Here is a 25320-nt window from a genome sequence, read left to right as displayed (position 1 = left end):
AGCTTGCAGTAAAACCCCTGACCGCCTCAGGTGGCTTAGGGTGACCAACTTGTCTTGGGTGGCTTGCTTGGGACTTGATCAGTTTAAACACAGAAAGTCCTGTGTTCCAGGAAACCCCTCAAACCTGGGAAAACGGATGGTTGGTCACCGTAGGTGGCATCAACACAGTAACCAAGTCCACCAGAACTGGATGCTGTGCCTGAGACCACAGACAGGTGCCTCATCTCTGGAGCCAACCAGGAGGGCAGTTTGGGTGCACACGAGAATGGATGAGAATGGTCTACGTGGTGTGTAAGCAGCACAGCGAGTGAACTAAATGCTGGTTCTCTGAGACCCATGTCCTTGCCGGGAAGCCTGGGCAAGTCCCTCAACTTCTTTCTCTCCTTCCTTCCTCCCTCTCCTTTTCTCTATTTTTCTTCTTTTCTTTTCATTTAGCTTCTTTCTCATTAGTGGTAAAATATAAAGTATAAAATATGAGATTTTAGCCATTTTTAAGTAGACAGTTTAGTGGCATTAACTACATACATTCACACAGTTGTGCAACCATCACCACGATCTGTTTCTAAAACTTTTCCATCACTCCAAACAGAAACTCTATACGCATTAAGCCATAACTCCCATTCTTTCTTCCCCTAGCCCTGGGTAACTTCCAATCTGATTTTATTAATTAATAAAGACTTTATTAATTTGCCAATTCAAGATATTTCATATAAGTAGATTTACACAATATTTGTCCTTTTATGTTTGGCTTATTTCACTTAGCATAATGTTTTCAAGGTTCATTCATGTATCAAAACCTCATTCCATTTTATGGCTGACTAGTATTCCATTGAATGTATGTACCACATTTTGTTTATCTGTTCAGCTGCTGATAACCACTTGAGTTGTTTCTACCTTTTGGCTGTTGTGAATAATACTGTAACGAATACTGGTATACAAGTATCTGTTTTCAATTGTTTTGGGTAATACCTAGGAGTGGAATTGCTGGGTCATATGGTAATTCTGTGTTTAGCCTTTGAGGAACCGCCAAACTTTTCCACAGAAGTTGCACCAGTATATAATCTCACCAGCAATGTATAAGGGTAACAACTTTTCCATATCCTCAACAACACTTAACTATTTTCCATTTTTTAAATTACAGCCTACCTAGTAGTATGTGGTAGTATCTCATTGTGGTTTTGACTCGCATTTCCCTAATGACTAAGGATGTTGAGCATCTTTTCATGTACTTGTTGGACATTTGTGCACCTTATTTGGAGAAATGTCTGTTCAAGTCCCGTGTCCATTTCTAAATTGGTTTGTCTTTTTGTTGTAGAGTTTTAGGAATCCTTTATATATTTTGGATATTAAACCTCGACCAGATATATGATCTGCAAATATTTTCTCGCATTCTGTAGATTGTCTTTTCACTTTCTTGATAGATAATGTCCTTTGAAACTTAACCTCTCTTTTTCTTAAGAGACAGGGGTCTCACTATATCACCCAGGCTGGCCTCAAACTCCAGGCTCAAGCAATTCTCCTACCTCAGCCTCCTGAGTAGCTGGGACTACAGGCATGCAACCACTGTGATCAGCTAATTTTTTAATTTTTTGTGGAGATGGGGTCTCGCTTTGTTGCCCAGGCTGTTCTTAAGCTCCTGGCCTCAAGTGATCCTCCCACCTCAGCCTCCCAAAGTGTTGGGATTACAGGTGTGAGCCACTGCCTGGCCCCAATTATTCCTCTCTTTCTCCTTCCCCCCTTTTGCCTTTCCTTTCCTCACTTTCTTGTTTTGAGACAGGGTCTCTGCTGTACAGGCTGGAGTGCAGTGGTGTGATCATGGCTCACTGGCTATACATGTTTCCTAACTTGAGTTTCAGTTTCCTTGTCCATAAAATGAAGGTAATAATAGTATCTACCCATGATATTTTATAAACACTAAATAAATATAAGTGCCTGGCACAATGTAAACAGTCAAGAAGTGTTCACTGTAATTATCAGTAGTAATCATCATAATAATAAATTATAAAGGTCTATGACAGAACCAATGACAGGAAGTCACAAGATCTTATTTGAGCAAATCCATTATTATTCCCCATAAAAGAGTTGTGAGTAGCAGACTGACTCATTCATTCAAGGCCATCTCTTATTTACGAGCTACGGGCTTCATCCAGACCACAATATATATGCTCTTGAATACACATATGTATATACACACAGAGCTGTGAACATGGGCCCCAGCACCACCAGGGCCTAAATCTCTCCTAATAAACACAGAATTTGTCAAACCATACACTTCCGTTTACTTAAAGAGATCTGCTTCATATAAGATTAAGTTGTTTGGCTGGGCGTGTTGGCTCACATTTGTAATCCCAGTACTCTGGAAAGCCGAGGCAGGTGGACTGCTTGAGCTCAGGAGTTTGAGACCAGCTTGGCCAACATGGTGAAACCCCTGTCTCTACTAAAAATACAAAAATTAGCCAGGTGTGGTGGCACATGCCTGTTGTCTCAGCTACTTGGGAAGCGGAGGTGGGAGGACCACTTGAGCTCGGGAAGTCGAGGCTGCAGTGAGCTGTGATCATGCTGCTGCATTCCAGCCTGGGTGACAAAGTGAGACCCCATCTCAAAACAAAACAAAACAAAGGTCTTCACGACTTACATCAACTGAATAAAGGTAGGTGTACTGGACTAGAAAATATTAATTTTGTGTAGGTCTCATATATTTTCCAAACTCTCAGGCTTACATCAATCACACTGATGATCAAGAGCGAAGAAAGGATGAGGATGGGCAGAAACATCACACAGTAAGTGTAACATTCTCACATGTCCAAGATGATCAGTTCAAGTTGGTGTCTGAGGCCAATGGAACTGCTAACAATCCATCCGGAAAGCAAGGATGGCTTCCTCGGTAGGTATAAACTATAACATTCCAAATCAGGCCCAAAGTACCTTTTCTGGAGATTCACACAATATATTTTCTGGTTTCAGATCACGATGAGCAATGCCTGACATGACAAAGAGCAAAAAAATGGTTAACATATGCACATAATTATCCAACATTCCACACACAATTAATTTTTTCCAAATGCTGTTGTTCGCAGATTAATTCCCAATTATGGTACATTAAAAAATCAACGAGCTGCAGGAGGCAGAAGTAACCAGAGACACAAACCAAAAGCACAGTTGATTCTGCAGGTTCTTTTGAAGAGGAGGGTTTAGAAGTCTGGCAGGGATAAGAAGGGCTAAATGAATCCCAGCCAGCCTACCCCTCAGCACCACAATGACCACCAAGAAGAAGGCCTAATGCAGAGCAGAGAGCTCTGCAAACGGCAATGCTTGGAACAGCAATGCAGAAATAATTAGTGCCTTGTTTAAGAGCATCTCAGGGGCTTAACTGCTCTACCTCATTTCTTCTTGTGTGGGCAATTAAAAAAAAAAAAATTCCTTCAGTGCGAGTCTCTGAATGTTCAGAGGAGCAAGTGTTAGTTACCAAATCTCCCAAAGTGACCGATTCCCTTCTCCCCTGCTTTGCATGTCCAAGGGAGCCCTGCCAGCAGCACAGCAAAGACTGCTTTGCCCCCAGGATGCTGTTATTTTTGTTTTTTAAAATAGAGATGGGGTCTCGCTATAGCCCAGGCTGTTCTTGAAATCCTGGCCTCAAGCAATCCTCCTGCCTTGGCCTCCCTAAGCATGGGGATTACAGGTGTGAGCCGCCACGCCGGGCCCACCGGGGTTGCTGTTTTTAAGAGAAAACCCCTGCACTTTGGCCAGGACTCCTGAAGGAGACTGGAGATAGGAGCTTAGTTCCATGAGGGGTTAACCTGCTGACCTGGCCAAGAAGGCACCTGGGGGAGAGTCCTCTTCCAACCAAAGAAAGGGACGAAGAACTAACTCAGGGCCATGGTGTTTTGGTGGAGGACACAGAAACCTCCCTTTCCTCTTTCCTTCCACAGCACATGCAGCACAGATACAGGGCTGGAAGGCTCAGCAAGAGTCAGAGCTATAGCTTGGAAGTACTGGAAAGCAGCAGCGGATTCTCGGGGTGATGGGAAAAGCAAAATCTACTTCACTAAACTCCCTCAGTGATCAACTTTTTCAGCAGTCCTCCAATTCCCGACTAGAAGGCAAAGGCCTGCTGGCCCAGGCCACGGGAGGCACTTCACTAAAGAAGAAAAACCTGAGCTCCAGCAAGCTCAGTAACTTCATCAGTCACCTAATTGAACGAGAACCCAGAGCAACTCAGTCCAGGCTGCACAAATTGAGTAGCACTGCTCTGCAGCTCGCTGCACTAAAAGTGAAAGATATTTTCCATTACAGCAAGTGCTCCCACAGAAGGATCACGAGTCGCACATGGAGCCTTACTCTCCAAATAGGCACCCATGGCCCAGTCGTCCCTCAGCCTGAGAACTCAGAGAGCCAGGCTGTAATAATGGGGCTGCTGTGCTCACACAGCAGCCATCGAGCTGCTCCGGTTCATTTCCCAGAGGTTGAGCTGCAATGTGTCCAGTATTTAAAAGTATGGAACTTGTTTCAGGGCTGACCCATTCTTGCCCAATTCATCTTCCCCGTGTGAAGTTATTTAGCAAACAGCCAAGTTCAGCTGGAAATCGTTTTTCATCCCCTCCAACTTCTAGTCACATGGGCAGCTGGCCAGCTACATGTTAACAAGCGCCTCAGAACTCCAAAGACACCACCGGCCTCTGTTCCCTTCAGTGCATTCTTGTAAATAAATAAATAAATAAATAAATAATAAAACCTGCCTTTACCAACCCCTCCAAGGGGTGGATCTTGTAAAAAGCATGACCCAGTTTTGCAGTCTACAGAGGCAGCTTGGGGAGCAGTTGTAAATCTTTGTCAGGCAGGTGTTACCTCTATGCATCCCAGCTTTCAGAAACAGAGCTGCTGCTATTCATCATGCTGCGGAAGGCACAGACACCCCCTTCTAGTTTTCATCCTAGGTGCAAGTCAGGGCCCCAACATGGGCACTGTTGGTATGCAGACCTCTTTCAGCCACTGGAGGAGGGAGATGGGCTCAATGAACCTGAACCTCCTGGACACATGCCACACTCGCCTGCACTGGATTGTGGGCACCAGGTGGGATGTGTGAGTAGCATGCCTACCACTGGTCCCAGGCACCCACAACCAATGTGGCTGGCCAACATCCACAACAGAGAGGGGGCAGACCTAAGTCACAAGTTATTCACTTCATTCCCACCCCCACCAGGCAGAATGCTTTAAGGGAATATTAGGAATAAAATGCTTTCTTCCTGGTGGGGGGGGGGGGTGGAGGATGGAGGAAATAAATCGTATTTATTGAAGAACTATGACATACCAGGAACTATACTCCATCTATGCTGCACATATACAATACAAACACAAGATACACATTTTTCATCTATAAAAGGCTTAGAATAGTGCCTAGCACATACCAAGTGCTATACAGTGTTAACTACAGTCTATGATGCTATTATCTCAAATTCTCACCATAGGGTAGGCATTATTACTGATAGAACACATAGCTAGAAGACATGTGAAACCAGGATTCATTTTTTCCAGGGTACTGCTGTTAGGCAAATTTAAAAAAAAAAAGTATAGAATAGTCAAACGGATTTATGGAAATGTAAAAACAATGTGTGGAAAGATTTAAATCACTACAAAAGTTCCTAAATAATCAGTCATAGGAAAGGGACTGTAACCTGAAGTGTAAATCAAATCTAGTAACCTGTGAGTTACCAATGTGCTCTTCAACAGATACCTCAAATGTACCTGTTAATAGAAAAGTATAAGATAGGCACCGTGACTCACACCTGTAATCCCAGCAATTTGGGAGGTTGAGGTTGGAGGATCGCTTGAGCCCAGGAGTTTGAGACCAGCCTGGGCAACATAGGGAAACTCCATCTCTACAAAAAAATACAAAAATTAGCTGGTCGTGGTGGCACACACCTGTAGTCCCAGCTACTAGGGAGGCTGAGGTGGGAGGATTACTGGAGCCCAGGGAGGTTGGGGCTGCAGTGAGCCCTGAAGGTGCCACTGCACTCCAGCCTAGGTGACAGACTGAGACCTTGTCTAAAAAAGAAAAAAAAGGAAAAGAAAATATATTTTCATTTACTGTGAACAAGATATATTAAACTATGTATATCCTATCATGACAATTTTGAAAAGAGACAGAGGTGATGTATTTTAAAAGACTAGAAAGAATAACACCAAGATATTCACATTAAGAAGGTCATATTGTGTATGAGCTTTATATTCCTCACACGATAATAATCTAAGAAAAGAAACATCATCCACACACAGTCACACATACCCTGTTCAATGTGAAATTTATTCTTTCTCCTCCCTGCTCTTTCTCCTGTATCCCTATGCTGCTCAGCAGCTCCACCACCCACCCACCGTTGGCAGCATAAGCCTCGGAGCCATCCTGGACTGTTTCTCGCCCAACTCCCATGGGTGAGCATGTTCAAACCTCAAGCTGTCTTCCAGCCACACCATCTCCTGCACCAGCCCTCTGCCTGGCCTACCACCTCCCTCGGTACCCAGAGGCTGGCCAGCCCAACCCACCCACCAAGGCAAAGGCTGGGTTCACCTTTGGTATGCAGGAAGTCAAGGGCAGCAGCAACGTCCCGCACCACTCGGCTGGCTTCTCGCTCATTGAAGTGCTTTTGCTTCTGGATGTGGGCTAAGATAGAACCTGGGGAGCAGAGGGGACACAGAATAATGCCATTTTGGGCTCCAGTAAGTATAACTTCTTTTTTTTTTTTTGAGACGAAGTCTCGCTCTGTCACCCAGGCTGGAGTGCAGTGGTGCAATCTCGGCTCACTCTCGAACTCCTGACCAAGTGATCCACCCGCCTCAGCCTCCCAAACTGCTGGGATTACAGGCGTGAGCCACCGCACCTGGCCGTTTAACTTCTTAGAGGCCAAGTTTTCCCAAGTTTTGAAAACTTGGGGTGGGGACAGGGGGATTCATTGCTTATTCATCACTACCTGTCCAGCTCCAAGTGTGGGGCCTGGCACAGAGGAGGTACCAGCTTGTATGTCTATTAAACAAAACTGGACTGCTCTCTTCTGTACCTGTCTATGAGGAGCTCAGAAACGAGAGAGAACAACTATTAATAGAGCCAAAAAATATTAACAATGCTGGGGCTGATTTGGCTTCTGCAATCAAAAGGAATGAAACTGAAGGCGCTTGGAGCTGAGGGGACTTTCTGTAGCAACATTTTCTCCCCTGCATCTGATCTCTGATCCAAACAAGAGCACAAACTTTCAAATGGAAATGCCACACCCTTGCCAGGCATGTAAAGGCCTGGGAAAAGGGGGAAAAAATGGGTTTTCCTCCTGAATGTTCCCATTTATCATTGTTTTGTTGGCAATGGCTAACATTTACTGAGTAGTGACTAGTGCCATGTGCTATGGAATACTCTTGAAATAAACTGTCTTACTCTCACCACAGCTGGACAAAATGGGCAGTATACTTATCCTCGTTTTACAGAGGGGGATCCTGAAGCCAAAAAGAAAAACGGTCGAGGAACTTGCCCAAGATTACGCATCAGTAAGGGGTGACACCAGGACTTAGGCCCAGGGCAGTTAGGCTTCAGAGTCTGTGCAGATATGCCCCAGCAGGACTTGTGGTCTGACTGCTGCAGGGATGGACTCTCTTGAGCCAACCACACTGGGTCTGGCCTCAATAAGCTACATTAAGTTTGCTGATATGGCAACGGAGGATCCCATCTGCATGTAGCATTTCAAACATGTACTTAACAGTCAGTCATGTGTTGTTGGGTGGTGCAGGGGCAGACACAGGCAGGAACATGTGACTTGGTTTCATGTGGTCTACGTTTACTACTAGAAGCCAGTATTTCTGGGCTGCAGGTATTATCTCTGTGTCCTAAAAATGGCACATGTCTACTGTTTTTTTGGGGGGGGATGGGGAGAGCATGAGAGAAGGGGAAGAACTGCCAAAGACTGTTCATTTGCCAGATTAAACAATGGATCCCAATATGGTAGGGAACATTCCCAGAAAACCGGCTCCTGACTAGGTCTTAGCTTGCTCTGCTATAGTGAGCCTCGTTTTCAAATCTGCTAAAAGGAAAAGCAGAGAGTAATGCTCTACATTTTTTTTCTTTTTTTTCAGACGGAGTCTCGCTCTGTTGCCCAGGTTGGAGTGCAGCGGTGTGATCTTGGCTCACTGCAACCTCTGCCTCCCAGGTTCAAGCGATTCTCCTGCCTCAGCCTCCTGAGTAGCTGGGATTATAGGCATGCGCCAGCACGCCCAGCTAATTTTTGTATTTTTAGTAGAGACAGGTTTCACCATGTTGGCCAGGCTGGTCTTGAACTCCTGACCTCAAGTGATCTGCCCGCCTTGGCATCCCAAGGTGCTGGGATTATAGGTGTGAGCCACTGCACCTGGTCTACTCTACATACTTCTAAGACAGCCTCTAGCATACCAAATTGTTTTAATAATATTAGCAGCCAACATTTATTGGGCCCTTGGTGCCTACCAGACACTGTGCTAAGCATTTCACATGAATTATCTCATTTACTATTCACAGCAGCCTAGTGAGGTAGGTGCTATCAATATCTCTATTTTATAGAAGGGGATATTGTTTGGAAAAGGTTAAGTGACTTGCCCAGAATCACATGGCGGGTAAGTGATGGAGCGAGAGTTAAGCCGTAGTTGTGTTGGTTTCTAAAGCACGCTCCCTCAGCCACCAAGCCCCTCCATGTGGCCCTCCATGCAGCTCCAGACATCCTTGCAAGTGTGCCCCAAGATTGGGGGAGTGCTGGGAAGGGAAAGGGCTTCTCCGTCCCACCTCACTATGTCAGAAAAGCAACTTAAGTATACACCCCAGTGATTGTGTGTGTGGGTGATGGCATCTTTCCATCTGAAGGATGGCACATTCTCAGGCTTCCCCTCTGTCCTGGGTCTGTGTCCCAAACAATAGGACCTTCCTCTCCTCTGTTTTAGCCTTTCTAGACTTCACAATGTATTTGAGAGCTTCCACCCCAAAATTAATGTACTTAAATAGTGAACATGTCAAAATGGGATTGATAAATCGATGACTAAGTGTATCTATATATGACTCCTATTATAATGAAAAGGCATTTATAAAATACCCACACAGGTGACATTCTAAGCTCTGCAAAATGCTAATTATCATCCTTCCCTCCGGCCTCCCTTCTCCCAAATCAAGGGCAGTTTTTAAGTCCTTCATCCTTTTTATTAGCTTGACTCGTTTTGGAAGTCTCTGGGATTCATGATGGATGATCACCACCCTGGGTCTTAATCAGAAGTCCACACACATACTCAACGGTAAGTACCTCCTTGCAATTTCTCAAAGACCAAGTAAAACCTTGTGTCATCTTCAAAGAACTCAATCAGCTCCAAAATGTTCCTTAAATAGGGAAAATAGGAGGAGAGGGAAAAGGGGGGAAATGGTATTATATATTCAAGTCTACTTACAAATACACAATGAAAAAAATATACAACACCTGGCAGTGGGGCAGAAATCAACTTGAAATCAGAATGCTTATTAAAGACCCGTGTGTGGAAGCAGCCAATGGTGTTAGCAAGATTCAGGTCACCTTATCTTTCCATAATGTTTAGTCTCTGGTGTTTTCACCAAGTCTGTGCTGTCAAACCCCAGCCCTAAAACCCACTAGGTAGAGTTATAAAAAAGTCCCGGTCACATTAAACTGAATAAAATCTGCAGCCGACTGGAAGCAATTGCGGCTAATAACACTGAATAGTAGGTGTGTGTCCTGGAGGCAAGCAGCAAATAATTACTTGCCCTCCCTCTTGCCCATAAATCACAGGGCAGTATTTACATTGCCTGGAGAAAATGGAAACATCTGTCAAATAGACTTGGGGCCTAACGTGGGCACCGCTAGACCCTAACTGCTAAGCGCTGCTTAATGAAACGGCCGCGTTCCTGGCCACCGTAGCACTTGTGGCCTTCCCCGGTGAGCACTCTCTGACTGCCTGAGTATTTCAGTGCTCCGCCAACAAGGTCGTCTTGTAACTCAGTAGGGAAGCCACCAGCCTGGATATTGGAGGTGTTGGGGGCTTTTTTTCTTTTAAAGAATAAAATAAACGAAGTAGAGTCTCTAATGCTGAACTAAGAAGCTGCAGGACTGAAAATAAAAATCTGTCCCTCATAAAAAAAATGCTGACTACTTTGGGAGATACCAGGCTTTTACTAGTGTGAAGGCGTCCAAATAAGATGGGCAAAATGGCCTCATTTGAAAGAAGATTGTGGAGGCAGTGCCTGGAGTTAAATCAACAGCAGCCCCCATCCTCGAAGCTTAATGACAAAGCCATCAATACCAGGCCACTGGCTCCCTGCTGACCCTGCCATGGAGGGAGAGAGCGGGAAGTGGAGTCTTAGAGGTGACCCTGATTTATAACCACGCTGGAAGAGCTGCTCATTTGGAGCTGGTGGTGGGCAGAATGAACTGAGGCTAGAGATGACCTGGACCCAGCTATCTAGAAGGAGTGCTAGACAAAGTTCCAGAATCTTAGTGGTATCTGCACATATGTAAATATTCTAGGAGCAGAAACAGCAGCAAATATTCTTAACAGTTCTCCTCATCTTGGTATTAAGGGCAAGTCCTTAAAGATTTCTACCAGGCAACACTCAGTCAACCTAGTTTCCACAGGTACCAAAAGAAATAAAACCCCATTTCCCCCCAACAACCACTGATTCAGATGGTTTATTCTTCTAACTTGCCCGAACTGCTGATATTTACAGTATTTCAGAAGACACAATAGCTCCTTTGCTGTTACTGCTGCTTTTCCTTTCTCTCCCTAATACTGAAAAGTGGAAGGAGGTACCTGCCTTGTGGGGACAGGAGTGAGAGCTAAATGCTGGGGTCAGGAGATAGTAAGAAATAGCCTCCTCTTCTGTGGCCAAGCGCCCCCCCCAGAGAAGCAGCGAGAATCACATGATACTCACTTGTTTCCCTGACACTGATACAGCGTCTCCACCTCTCGAAACACCCTACTCCGACTGTGCCCTGCTTGTTTTTCGATGATCTGTGGGAAGAATAAAATCTGTCATGTACACCCACCTGACCTCAAAACAGCCCCTTGGCAGGAGCCCTCTGGGAGAATGCAAGGCCATACTCAGTCCAAATCCAGTGTCGAGAAGTCTGGCCTAGGCCTTGGTGACACCAGCACTGTGGCTCTGTTGGCAAAGCAGCAGACTGGCCTCAGGGCTTTCCAGCCCAGCTGAGCCCGTTCCACTCTGGCCAAGCACAACACCAAGGAAGTGAATGAGGCTGCTGCCCCCAGCTGCCCAGGAGAGACTGAGGCAGCCGACTAGACAGAGCTACCTTACTCAGCTCCTCCTCCTGTGGGCATCTCTTATCCGCCTTAAGGGTAAGCATTTACTGCGTCTACTGAAGGATCTTCTCATGCTGGAGGGAGAAAGGTTGATGGAGGACACCGTGGGGCGGAGCTAAAGCTTTGACACCCAGCTCAGAGGCTGCCTCCATGATCCCCCTGGCAGAAGTAGGCTCTTCCTCTTCTGAGAACTTACTCTTTGGCAGACACTGTGTTAAATGATTTATTTATGGCAGGGTGCAGAGGCTCACGCCTGTAATCCCAGCACTTTGGGAGGCTGAGGTGGGTGGATCACCTGAGGTCAGGAGTTCTAGACCAGCCTGGCCAACACGGCGAAACTCCGTCTCTACTAAAAATACAAAAAAAATTAGCCGGACATGGTGGTGGGCGCTTGTAATCCCAGTTACTCAGGAGGCTGAGGCAGGAGAATCACTTGAACTAGGGCGGTGGAAGTTGCAGTGAGCCGAGATTGTGCCATTGCACTCCAGCCTGAGTAACAGTGAGACTCCATCTCAAAATAAATAAATAAATAAATAAATAATAAACAAACAAACAAACAATAATAATAATTCATTTACACAATCTCGGTTGACCTTTATGACAACATCGAAAGACAGGGAGGTATGAAACATTTGCCCTCAGTCCAGAGCTGACTCCGAAGCCCTTGCTATCCCACACCTGCTCAGATGCTCTAACTTCTTCGAGGACCTGGAGGCTTTGTCTCTTCTGTGATACTGTGGGCTGCTCCCCCTCCACACCTTTACCTGAGATGCTTGGCAAATGCTGACTGAAGGAACAGATAAGCCAACAGATGGGAGGGTGGTTTCCAAAGGGACTGGCTGCCTCTGCAAAGCTCTCTGGACCCATCTGGAGCCTCAAACCACTGCACACTGAGCATGTGGGCAAATCTGCAGAGCCTAGCCCTGCCTTACAGCTCCAACGTGCACAGTGGGCAGCACAATGACATCCTCTTCCTTGAGACTTCAGACTTCTCCAATACAATGTGGCACAGACATCCATGATCAACTGTAGTTTTCTAAAAAAGTCTTTGACTGTAAACCACAGTGGGCCCATTTTCTGAGTAGAGAGGTGTAGTGCTGGGGAACAGAAGTGATTCAACTTCATTCCCCAAGCATTTCAGATCAAAGTCATGAAGAACTTTCTAGCAGGCAAGTTTTCCACAGCACAGTCTTCTCTGAGGAGGTAACGGGCTCTTGCTACTAGAGATGGGGGAATGGAACATGCACAACTATCTGGGCAGCCATAGAGGAAATTCAGGGTTAGGTTATCTTGAAATTCCATTCCCATCTTGAGACTCTAGGATCAGCTGGGTGCCTATAGGAAAAGCTGTAATAAGCTAAGTATTGTAGAGTCATGTTGGGAGAAGTAGCCCATCTCTAGGGAGCTTTGAAAGAGTAGGGGAGAGAAGAAACATGGGCAGAACTGCTGAAACCAAGGAATTGCCAAGCCAGAGTCCAGTGTTTGCCCCAAAGATGCCAGGGGGGATGTGGAGGAAGGGCCAGGTTTTCCTTCCATTATCCAACCTTGAAGAAATAAACCTCTCATCCATAAATGTATTTAAACCTTTGAAAATCGGTTTATGTTTGTGGTTTTTACCACATTTAGACAGATATATCAATTTTTTTTTTTTTGAGACAGAGTCTCCCTCTGTTGTCCAGGGTGGAGTGCAGTGGTGTGATCCTGGCTCACCTTTGCCTCCTGGGCTCAAGTGATTCTCCCACCTCAGCCTCCCAGGTAGCTGGAATTAGAAGCACATGCCACAACACCCAGCTAATTAAGATACTAGCTAATATCTATATAACCCAGTGCGTATATATATAGTCCTTATATTATATTTTTTTTTTTTTTTGAGACCGAGTCTTGCTCTGTCGCCCAGGCTGGAGGGCAGTGGTGTGATCTTGGCTCACTGTGCAACCTCCACCTCCTGGGTTCATGGGATTCTCCTGCCTCAGCCTCCCGAGTAGCTGGGATTACAGGCGTGCACCATGCCCGGCTAATTTTTTGTATTTTTAGTAGAGATGGGTTTCACCATGTTGGCCAGGCTGGTCTTGAACTCCTGACCTCAGGTGATCAGCCTACCTCAGCCTCCCAAAGTGCTGGGATTACAGGTGGAGCCACCACGCCTGTCCTAATTTTTCTATTTACACTTAGGCATATGTTTTAAAAATCACTTGTAATTTATACTGATCTGTTTTCCAAAAGAAATTGAGATAGTGCTCTTGTTACCATGTGAAACAATACTCCAGCTGAAAGGAACGTGGCTTAGCAGACTTGCTCACCCTTCTAACCCACAGCTGGGACTGCGGAAAGTTGGTTCAAAGAAAAGAAAACATTTCCTTCAGGATCCCATTGGGCTGGGATTGCCAGTGTGAGGTGGCACTTGACCTGGTGGCTCAGGTGGGTGATTTGAAATCAGCTTGGATTTAAAAAGACCCTTTCTCTAGGTGAGTAATCCTCAAACTTTGGTGGCTATGAGACTCACATGGGGAACCTGGTCAAACCACAGAGATCCAGGCCCTGTCCTACATCTGGAAACCTGGATATCTGTGTGCTTTGTTAGAGCTGTAAGGGCTTCTAATACACAGTAGCGTTCACAGCTGCCCTTCCTACATCAGTAGTCCTCAAGGGTTAGTGAGTGTCAGAGTCACTAGGGGAGTTTGTTAACATTTTTATTGCTGGGCCCACTCCTGTTTCTGAGTTGGTACTTCTCAGGTAGGGCCAGGTAGCTTCTATTTCTAACAAGTTCCCAAGTGATGCTGAGGCTGGTCCAGGGCACACATTTTGAGAACCACTGCTCAAGATCCAGCTGTTCTTCCATGTGGAGAGGGCAAGTGGAGGCACAGATGAGTGACACGAGCCACTCCAAGGCCTTGCAGCTAATTAAAGGCAGCAATGAGGCCAGAAGCCACTTCTCCTGCCCCAAAACTGAGCGATCAGTCACTTTAGTTTTTTTTTCTTTTCATTATTTTTTCTGAGATAACATTCAGATGTTACCAAATCAGTCACCTTAGTTTTTAATTCTCACTATCATGCTAACATCTAATACTTGTATAGCATTTTGTGACGTGTAAAGTGTTTCCACCTCTCCCAGGATATTTTAATTTTCACCTTCATAACTGCCTCAGGAGACAGAAGGGAAGGTATCATCATTTAGAGATGTAGGAACTGAGGCTTACAGACATTTGATGACTTACCCAAAGTCAAACAGTTATAGTTTGTCAAAACAGAAATTCAGGTAGGCCTTCTAATTCCAAATCTGGTTGTCCACTCCCTGAAGTTGACTTCATTTGTCAGAATAATGAGAAACTTACTATGAGCCAAGCATTGTGCTAAGGACTTTACCTGTATTAACTTATTTAATCCTCACAACAATTCTACATAGGTTCTAGTGTTACACCCATTTTACAGATGAGAAAACTGAAGGACACAGAGGTTAAGTAACTTGCCCAAGGTAACACAGTAAGTAAGTAGAGAAACCAAGATTTGAATCCAGTGAATACAGCTTTAGAGCCCCCATTCTTATGGAAAATAACATTTATTTGGTTCAGGATGAGCTAGAAATGACTATTTGCAAAGTAAAGCCTGGCATTTAGCTGAGACACTCACTTTGACGGCATACTCTTTGCCATTCTGTAGGCTCACGGCACCTTGAACTTTGGCATAGGCTCCCTCTCCAAGCAATTCAGAGGTCAGCTTGTACATATCTAGAGGTGAAATGGATGAGAGGAAAATAACAAGATGAGTCACCCTACTGCAAGCTCAGATGGGAAGAACTTCTGTGGCTCAGCTTCCCTGATCAGACGACACAGGCACCCGATGACTCTAGCACTCAGTGACAAGGAAGACAAGTAGCTTTCCCAACCACCTCAGGACCCATTTTCTCAACAACAAGAGCATGTACAAGGCATCCTGTTCCTCATTTTAGAAATGAGGTCAGCAAAAGGGTCTCAATTCAGCACATACTTCCTGAACATCTACTATGTGCCAGACAGCATAACAGAGTAAGGAATAAAATAAAGGCCAGGTGCAGGGGCTTATACCTGTAATCTTAGCGTTTTGGGAGGTCAAGGCAGGAGGATTGCTTGAGGCCAGGAGCTCAGAACCAATCTGGCCAAACATAGCAAGACCCCATCTCTAATATATATATATTTATGATCCCTCTCCTCTAAGGGTTGCGGTCCAGTGGGGAAGACAGACACATACAATGGTGACCCCAGAATAAACCAGGCATTGGTAAACACTATCACAGAGGGACAAGGTACAGTAAAAAAAAAAAAAAAAAAAAGTTGGGAGAAGAAAGGGTTAAATATGTTCAGAGAGGCTGGGCACGGTGGCTCACACCTGTAATCCCAGCACTTTGGGAGGCCAAGGTGGGCGGATCAAGAGGTGACGAGATCGAGACCATCCTGGCTAATGTGGTGAAACCCTGTCTCTACTAAAAATACAAAAATTAGCTGGGTGTAGTGGCACACGCCTAAAGTCCCAGCTACTTGGGGGGGCTGAGGCAGGAGAATCACTTGAACCTGAGAGGTGGAGGTTGTAGTGAGCCAAGTTAGTGCCACTGCACTCCAGCCTGGCGACAGAGTGAGACTCCATCTCAAAAAAAAAAAAAAATTTGTTCAGAGAATCTGGAGGATCCTCAGAGAAGGGCTATGATTTGAATGAATATTCATGTACTCATTTACTGACCACCTATTATGTGCCGAGCTCTGTGTAAGCACTGGCTATACAAAGGAGAATAAAACACTGTTCTATTTTATACCCCATACAATGGAAGTCATTGGAGGCTTCTGAGAAGTCTCCAGAAGTCACCCACAGGAAATAGAAGTAGGATGCAAAGGATGCCTTGAGGTTTTTAGGGTACTGAGTCATAGCTGTTCTAACAGAGTAATAGATCTGGGTTAAAGGAACATCTAGGTGACCTGCCCAAGCTCACAAAGGGCACAGCTCTTTGAGCCCCTTCCAAAGGACGCCGCATCTCCATCACAGCACTAGCTGCCTGACCTCATCCCCACTCAGCCTCCATTCTTCAGCCTTTTCCTCTTGAGGCACCTAGCATTGAAACCACAGCCACAGCTGAAGACATTTCACCCATGAATTAGATTTTATCACTTTCAGTCAGGAGAAGTCCTGTCATTGCACAAACCGTCCTTAAAAAACAGGAAGTACTCTCTTGTGTTAACTGCAAGAGCAAAAGAGCCGTTGATTAGGAAACTATTTGAAAACCCTTGGGATCTTTGTCTCTCCCCATCCCCATCCCCTGACACACACACACACACACACACACACACACACACACACACACACCTGCTGTTTGAGTTAAAGGCAAACAAAAAAACCCCGCTGAAAGTACCTTCTTGGTTCCATCCTAGTTTGGTCTTTCAGTTGTTTATAAGAGCCGATGGCACACTGTTATTCGTGTTTTAAATGACGTGCTTCTCACAATGGACACGTTGGCATTAGCCCTTTACACATATCAGGATAAGGGGGTGACTGGAGGTCCCATATTCCCAACCCATAAAGTGCTTGTTATTGGAACCACTCTACAGAACAGCCAATTCACTAGTGTGTCTGGAAGGCTGGAAGGAGGGACCATGAGGGGAAGCTACTTCAGACCTCACAATGAAAGAAAACAAAACAGATGAAGCGGGGCATGTTACTCCTAGGAGTAGCTACTGATGCTTTTGGTGCTCTGCACAAGTGTCCAATCACCCCATCACATGCCCAGTGATAACAGGACCCACACTGAGCCTAGTGCCTTGCACATAGAGAGTGTCAAAAAATGTCTGATGACCCAGTATCGTGTCTACTGAGCACAACATGTACTCTATAAAATGTAGTCAAACACATACAGCATAAGTAGCTACAATCTGAGAGACAAACTCTCTGCTTATAGGAGACTCAAGTTTCATTTGCGGCCATGGCCTTTGGTATTTCTCTCTTCCTCTGACATGGTTCTATCTCTCAGCAGCCCCTCCAGGAATAGCTGAGGGAAGAATCACACCTGAAAAAAGGGTGGAAGACCCCAGGCAACATCACTGATAGGTAGGTGTTCCTGTTCCCTGAAAAGGAAGCAGTACCTGAGCCATTCACAGGAGGCCAGTGCATCATCCGAGAGCTTTTTCCATCCCCGCTCTCTTTCTGTAATGCCCTGCGTAAACTCCCTCATCCCCATCTTATCTCCCTACCACACAGATAACCACCAGCCAGCTCTAACTTGACACATTCTGTGATCTGGATCTGTGGCTCCTGGAATGCTCCTCCCATACTTGGGGAGCTGCAGGCCCAGATACAGGGGAGTTGTGTGACCAACCTTCAAACTTTCCTGGCAAGGAGTCAGTGGTCCGGGCCCTCCGCTTCTTCTTCCTCCTCCTGTCACCATCTGTGATGGGAAGGGGTTCACTGCTGCCCATCTCTGGGAGATATGAGGAGAAGGAAGGGAAACATCACTGTACTGGTCAAGCTGTAAATTTACCCAGAAGGAAAAAAAAGGTAGTGGGGGGAGGACCCAGGAGGCTTACACTGATGGTTTTTTAAATATCTGTGAAGACTATTGATTTGTTTTGACCTAGGAGGAAAAACTAAAGGCAAAGCCATTATGGGAGATCATTAACTGTGGAAAGGAGCTCAGACAGGCAGGCTAGATTAAAAGAAGCCAGCGGAAGCCTGCTTTAACCAAGCTCATTAGTGCATGGATTTAGATCTGCCAACGGTCAAACCATATTCTCCAAACAGAACGATGACTCCATAGGCAGAACCCCACCTGTGACATCCTCCAGCCTCAGCATCAGAAAGGCCAAACCGAGGGAGCTAGGCAAGAAGGGGGTTGGGAGCGGGGGACCATGCAGATGAGTCACAGGCTCAGCAACATCGCTATGGATGCGCACAGGGCACAAATGGCCTGGAGTGGAGGCAGCCTCTGTGAAGGTAGCAATAGGGCTGGGGTTCAAAATGGCCCCAAATTACTTCATGTCCAAGAGCACGGACTTGAGTGCCTATGGAGCCTACGGCACCCTCTCCTCCCATAGCTCCTCCACCGGAAGGGCTGCAGGTAAGGCCCATTCAGAAGTCAGCAGTTGACAGGTCTGCGCTAGGCTGCTGGATGAGGTCACTTATTGCAAAAAACCTTATTATCTCTCATTGGCAAGCACCTGGCTCCCCATCTTAAAGGGAGGATTTGTCAGGCAGGCATTCAGACACTGCACAGATTGGGCAGAAAAAGGTCGGATGGAAAGAATAAGCAGGACACTGAGATGGGAAAGAGAAAAGGAGGAACAGTGAACCAGTGCCCAATCACAGTCCTGTTTCTAAGACACTCTAGTATGGGCCTTTCCCTGTTAAAGATAAATTACTTATAGAACATGTCATGCCCCTGATCCAGAGTGGAGCCTTAATACTCTTTGCCTGCAGTTAGAAATAATAAGATTTCTCTGAAGTCTCTGGGTCTAAATCCCCACCAGGGTGATTAAACCTTTACATCCTTCTAAAATAGAGGCACTCGAGTGCTGATGGGGTATACGACGTGAGAGACTTTTAGACCAACCTTCAATAAACACAGGCTCTCGGTTGTTGGTGTTGTTTTTTTTTTTCCCCTTCTTTTTTTTTCTGAGAGCTTTTAAAATGGAAGCTGGCTCTTCGCCCATTGAGGGGAAAGGCCCACTCTCTTCTCAGAGGATCCGGTGGTATACGACCAGAGAAAGAGCAATTCTGCTAGGAAGACTGGTTAGTGCCCAGGCAGGTCCATACACTGTTCTCAGAGGCAAGTACATGACAGCCATCAGGAGAAAGCACACAGGACGCAACTTTCAACACCACAATCCAGACAGCACGGTTACGCAGCCAAGTGTCTGATAGCTCAATTTAGGCGCATTCTTCCATCCATTTTGGGGATCTGATGACAGCACATTTTTAATTATAGTTTAGAATGGGGAACAGATAAACACATGGATAAAAGAAATCCACAGAGGATCTCAAAATACAACTGTAGCCAAGAGCTTCAAACACCAAGATATATCTGGGGACGGCAACACCCTATGAATTCCAAGAATTAAACATCTGGCTGGGCACCGTGGCTCACGCCTATAATCCCAGCACTTTGGGAGGCCGAGGCGGGCAGATCACTTGAGGTCAGAAGTTCGAAACCATCTTGGCCAACATGATGAAACCCTGTCTCTACTAAAAATACAAAAATTAGCCAGCCGTGGTGGCAGATGCCTGTACAGTGCCAGCTACTTGGGAGGGTGAGGCAGGAGAATCGCTTGAATCTGGGAGGCGGAGGTTGCAGTGAGCCAAGATCACACCATTGCACCCCAGCCTGGGTGACAGAGCGAGATTCCGTCTCAAAAAAAAAAGAAAAAAATCAGCACCTCAACAGCCACCCTCACCAAGGTAAATTAAAACGAAAAAAGCTGCCCAAATGTATGACACAGTGGGAAATTCAGCAGAAATAAAACGCAGGGTACACTTATCTTCAGGAGCTCAGGGAGGGGGTGCTGGCCACTGGGGCAGCAGGCTGAGAAGGAGGAACCACTGTCTCTCTTGCCCTGACCTTGAGTGTAGTCCAGAGGCAACCCGTGTCTGCACCTATTTTCTCATCAGCACCGCGGGCCCAGTGCAGAGGAAACAGATTTGGGTTTCAGCTTTCTCCTTCCCCTGTCCACACTCTGATGGAGGGCCCCAGGACAAGCAAAACAGCCGAAAGGCAGGCAGAGCAGAGGAGCAGCAAGAGGACTGGAGGCATTATAATTCACAGGGGACACTCAGGCACATGACTTTAATGAGAAAACCCTGTTAGCGACAATTTATACTTGGTCTTTGCCACAGCAGGGCTGAGGGAGCCTCTTGTGCGAGAAGCATCCCTCAGAGCACTGCCACACACGTAATATTAGATTTTATGGCTTCACACACACACAAAGATAGAATACCTGGTATATTCTGCATGGATTTCAATGAAAGAGGGTACGCCAGAAGGGACAAATGGTTAAGACTTTCCTTGGAAACGGAACTTGGAGAGTTGTTTCTGAAACTAGGAAGGAAAAAATGTAGGAAGATGGGTGAAGTGAAAGAAACATGCTTAGTTTCCCTGGTTACAAAGGGGGAAGAGAGAGGTGTCATAATCTCACCAAAGGGTTGCTAGTTGCCCATGTGGAGCCTGGCCACACACAGTTTTCATCACAGAGTCCACTAGCAGGTTTGTGGGGCCTTAATTCATCAGGCACACACTCACGGGATAAATGCTGCCTCAGGGAGTGGGACCCCCCTACAGTAAAGCTGCACCTCAGCTCACCTGCTTCCCTTGGCCTAGGAATTCTTCTTGGTCATCAAAACCCGGCTCAATAGTCCCCACCCTTTTGCAAGCTCCCTGATAACCCCAGATGAGTTAAGGTTTCTACAAAGACTTTGGAAGTCTGTTAGGGGCTATGCAAATGGAGGGTGTTACTGAGCAGAACTAGTAGTTGGTGCTCCATCCTCTGCTCCCAAATACCCTGCGAGAAGCTCCATGAGGGCACTGATTTTATTTGGCCTTGAGTGCTCCTGTGTTCCTAAAGGCCGAGATTGTCCCCTGTTCACTTGTTTCTCCTACAGATCGTGGCACAGTGTCAGACACATAGCAGCCATCAGAAATTGCACTGAAATGGAAATGATATGAAATGACATGCACACTGTTAGGTGCAGGGTATGTCACACTGGCCCTTCAGGTACCAAGTGCACATCCTGAAAGAAACATGGGTACAACTTTGCCCTGCAGACAATGCAGAGTAAGGCTACTTAGTTCTATGAATCCAGTTCAGGAATTCTACTAATTCCTGGATGAACCCCCTTTCAAAAAAGGGTCTAGGACACAAAAGGTCCTTCACTTTCTTTTCTTTTTTTTTTTTTTTGAGATAGAATCTTGCTCTGTTATCCAGGCTGGAGTGCAGTGGCATGATTTTGACTTACTGCAACCTCCACCTCCCGGGTTCAAGCGATTCTCCTGCCTCAGCCTCCCAAGTAGCTGGGACTACAGGCACGTGCCACCATGCCTGTCTAATTTTTTGTATTTTTTAGTACAGATGGGGTTTCGCCATGTTGCCCAGGCTGGTCTTGAACTCCTGACCTCAGGTGATCCACCCGCCTTGGTCTCCCAAAGTACTGTGATCACAGACGTGAGCCACCACACCCGGCCAGGTCCTTCACTTTCTAAACAGAAGCCTGGTTCTTGCTATAGGATTGAGCAATGTGTCTGTTATTATAGAGGAGGAAGTGAGCACTTTTCAGTTTTCAGGCAGATCCCAGCTGGTCTGGAGGCTCCCAGCACTTCCGCTGCCTCCAGCCCTTGCCTTCCTCTTGGGAATGGCTCAGCGGTCCACCACGTGTCTATTAGTGGAGGTGGAAGTGGAACTGAAGAAGCAGCAGGCTGCTTGCTGACAGGGAAGGCACACAGGCTTGGCATCAGGCAAGCAAGGCAGAAGCCCTGGTTCAGATATTACAACAGAACCAAGGCCAAGTTACTGTGCCTCTTAAGAGTCTCAGTTTCCTCATCTATCAAATAGGTTTAAAAACACACCCGCCCTGTCTATCTCACAGGTTGTTGTAAAGACCCAATGATGGCCAGGTGCGGTGGCTCACACCTGTAATCCCAGCATTTTGGGAGGCCGAGGCAGGCGGATCACCTGAGGTCGTGACCAGCCTGACCAATATGGAGAAACCCCGTCTCTACTAAAAGTATAAAATTAGCCAGGCATGGTGGTGCATGCCTGTAATCCCAGCTACTCGGGAGGCTGAGGCAGGAAAATCACTTGAATCCAGGAGGTGGAGGTTGAGGTGAACCGAGATCGCGCCTTTGCACTCCAGCCTGGGCAACAAGAGGGAAACTCTGTCTCAAATAACAACAACAACAACAACAACAACAACAACAACGACAAAAATACCCAAAGATATACTTCATATAAATATGATTCCAAAAACATATGCATATGCAGAGGTATGTATGCATACATATGAACCCAATAGAGTAGAAAGACTAGACGGAAATACACAAAACTGCTAATACACATACAATTTTAAAAAGCGACAACTATGTGGATATTTTGTACACATTATCTCTAATTCTTATCATAATCTCAAAAGGTAAATATTTTTGCCATATTTCAGGTAAGGAAAGCTCAGAGCAGGCAGCTGGTAGATTAAATAACCTACCCAATGCCAAACATCTAGTTAGTGGTTTAACTGGGTGGGATTCAAACTCAATGCTGCTCTTTCAAGTCCAGACCATTTCTAATATATAATAGTTTTCTCTATGTGATGAGGTGATTTTTATTTTCTTCTTTATATTTGCAATATTCTCTAACTTGTATACAGTGAAATTTATTTTTTATGCTATTCTTGTTTAACTCACGTTTTATTTTTAAATAAAGTACACCATAATCTTTCTCTAACACATATTGGAATTTGGTATCTGATTTTAGTTTTTAAAAATGTGTCTGGATTTCTCTGTATTAAAATTCAACATTCAGTGATGAAAGAAGCATTTTAGGAATAAAGGTGCCTTGAAGATACTAATTTCACAATCATTCAAAACAACCAATGTTATTTTTTAAAAAATGTTACTTCTTAAAAGTAAATAGTTTATAAAAACAAACGAAAAAATGTGCTGAACACTGGAGCCTGAGAGCTATGGCTCTCCTCCACCGCACGAACAGCAGCAAGCTGCTTAGCTTCTCTGAGGATCAGTTTCCTTGTATACGAAATGAGGTAAGCAGAAGGCCTGGGCTGTCCATGTCACAAGGCTGCTGTGAGGATCGAATACGAGACTAGAAGTGAAAGCGCCACTGACTTACTCTTCAGTAATACTCTATTTATTGGACACCTACTGATCATCTGCTGCTAGACAATGAGAGTACAAGAGAAGACCCAGTCTCTTTCCTGATGGGCATTTAAATCTGCTGCTGACACTGAAAACAATTTCAACACAGTAGGACAAGTGCTGGGACAGGGAGGCTCCAGGTGCTGTGGAGCAGGCGAGAGGAAGCTAACCCAGTTGGGTAACTAGAGGAAAAGACAGCTAAGCCTCAATACCTGAGGGATGAGTGGGCTGGTCAGGCTGGGGCCTGGTAGAGAGTGTCCCAGACCAAGGAAGGGCTGGTCAGGCTGAGGCCCTCCTGGAGGAGGGCCAGAGGGCCAGTGGGGGCCACTGGTGATCGCTCTGGCTGGCAGGGGCACAGAGCACACGGGAGGAGGGATGACATTAGCTCACGAGCAGTCTTATCGTCATCGATGACGTCTCCATTCCTAGGCATATGTTTATCTTGTTTTCTCCATTAAAATAGGAATGCATATTTCATTTCTTTGTAAAACCTGTTAGTGAACAAGCACTGATGGAACTGAAAGTATGTTAAGTGTTAAGAATACAGATCCAAGAATCATCCTGGTTCCTGCAGGGGAGAGGTACAGAGAACTCACAGAGCAGATGAGGAAGGCTTGGGGAGGCTTCCTAGAAGGCCTACTACAGCACAGACAGTCCTGACATGCAGGTACCCATCCACCGTTCTGCCCCAGAAGGTGACCTCGAGGCCCACCTTCTGAAAGAACTGTGTTACTTCTCCAATCTTACAAGCCACACTGTCCCCAAAGGAACCAGATCTGTACTCCAAATTTTGAAGAGCCTGCAGAGAACTCATCAGTTTTCATATCTGTGCGTGAAACCAGAGACAATCCTCTCCCCACTAAGAATCTGACTTTGCTAGCTAGCTCAGCTCTGCAAACTTAGCTCACACTCCTCTCCCAAGCACTTCAGAATTCTTTTCAAGGTCTCCCCAACCTTTAAGAGCGATTTCCCTCAGCCTAAAGAGCTTTCTTGAGAAGAAATAGTGGTGAGAGCAAGCAGAGGAGTGTAATTACCGACCCTTCTCGGGCATCAGCTAGCTGAGCATTCCACAACAAATGGAGAATGCAGAAAATGATCAGGAACTGAGGGACGCCGAAAGGAAGTGTCATGGGCACTCTAAGGAAGTGGCCAAGACCAAGAAATGTGAGACAGAGGAGGCAATGAGGGGGTGCCTGGGGAGACTGCCCCCCTCACTTACCTCTTTGAAGTAGCAACCGGAGCAGTATTAGAGTTAGAGTCCACATGACTACTCCTAGTAGTGACATGACTCACACACACACACATGCTGCTTATTGTAGGCCAGGCAGCATTCTAAGCACTTCACCAATGCTACACTTTACATATACTAACTTATTTAATTATCACAACTTTATGAGCTAAGGATCCAGATTTTACAGATGAAGAAACTGAAGTACAAAGAGATTAAATGATTTGTTCAAGGTCGCATACATCGTAAGTGGCAGAGCTGAGATCTAAATCTCGATAGTCTGGCTCAGAATTCAAGCTTTTAACCATTACACTGTATTTAAATTTTAATGCTGAAAGGCAGAAGGGGGTAGCTAGTAAAAGTAGCCAGGCACCAGTGAGAATGCTTTTGTTTATAACCCTTAGCACAGAGCTTCCCTGCTGATGTGCTGTGAATGAGATATTGATCCCCTCATCAGGCCTCCAGTCACTCGCTGTTACTCAGGTGTGCAGAACAGTATCATTTTCAGCGTGTGCTATGATGTGAAAAGGTTGGGCAGCACTGCCCTAGCTTCCAGAAATATGAAGGCATTATTACCACATTATCATCATCCTATTCATCGAAAACCTCATTCATCAGAAGTTTCTTCTTGTTCTGAGCTTGCCTTGTATTTTGTGTTTTGTCATCTTATGAAAGATGAGCTACCAACCAAAGTCCACCCACGTTATTTCATGGCAGTTCTGGTGTCAGGTACAGGCTACGTTCTTCTGTCTGACCCATTAGTGGGAAGATTTGGTTTTGTGGCATCATTATTATGCGGGGACAAGGAGAGGGTACACTCAAACACTAGTCAGATTTAACACATGATGGATGAAAGGAGTCACTTGTAAAGTCAGCTCAATCAAAGGACAGTCTGTTCACAGTGATA

General features: G+C 45.6%; 1 protein-coding gene across 13 annotated transcripts in view; it reads right to left on the bottom strand.

Moving 5' to 3' along the window:
- The window catches only part of MKNK1 (MAPK interacting serine/threonine kinase 1), a 46910-nt gene that overhangs the window by 7750 nt on the left and 13840 nt on the right, over window positions 1-25320 (bottom strand). For 6 of the 13 annotated variants that reach the window (XM_017881727.1, XM_017881719.1, XM_017881718.1 and 3 more), the window contains 8 exons: window positions 20265-20365; window positions 18884-19231; window positions 17654-17755; window positions 14947-15044; window positions 10931-11010; window positions 9297-9370; window positions 6563-6667; window positions 2926-2981 (listed from right to left, as the gene is read on the bottom strand). In XM_017881727.1, coding sequence (XP_017737216.1) covers window positions 2926-2981; window positions 6563-6667; window positions 9297-9370; window positions 10931-11010; window positions 14947-15044; window positions 17654-17755; window positions 18884-18983 — 615 coding nt within the window. In that variant the 5' untranslated portion in view covers window positions 18984-19231; window positions 20265-20365. The remainder of the gene's footprint in view (window positions 1-2925; window positions 2982-6562; window positions 6668-9296; window positions 9371-10930; window positions 11011-14946; window positions 15045-17653; window positions 17756-18883; window positions 19232-20264; window positions 20366-25320) is intronic. The other 7 variants (XM_017881728.1, XM_017881729.1, XM_017881726.1 and 4 more) reach the window with 2 other exon arrangements.

Source organism: Rhinopithecus bieti, unplaced genomic scaffold, assembly GCF_001698545.2.
Source record: "Rhinopithecus bieti isolate Rb0 unplaced genomic scaffold, ASM169854v2 scaffold_12155, whole genome shotgun sequence".
Taxonomy (NCBI): Eukaryota; Metazoa; Chordata; class Mammalia; order Primates; family Cercopithecidae; genus Rhinopithecus; species Rhinopithecus bieti.
This window is presented reverse-complemented; position numbering and strand designations above follow the sequence as displayed.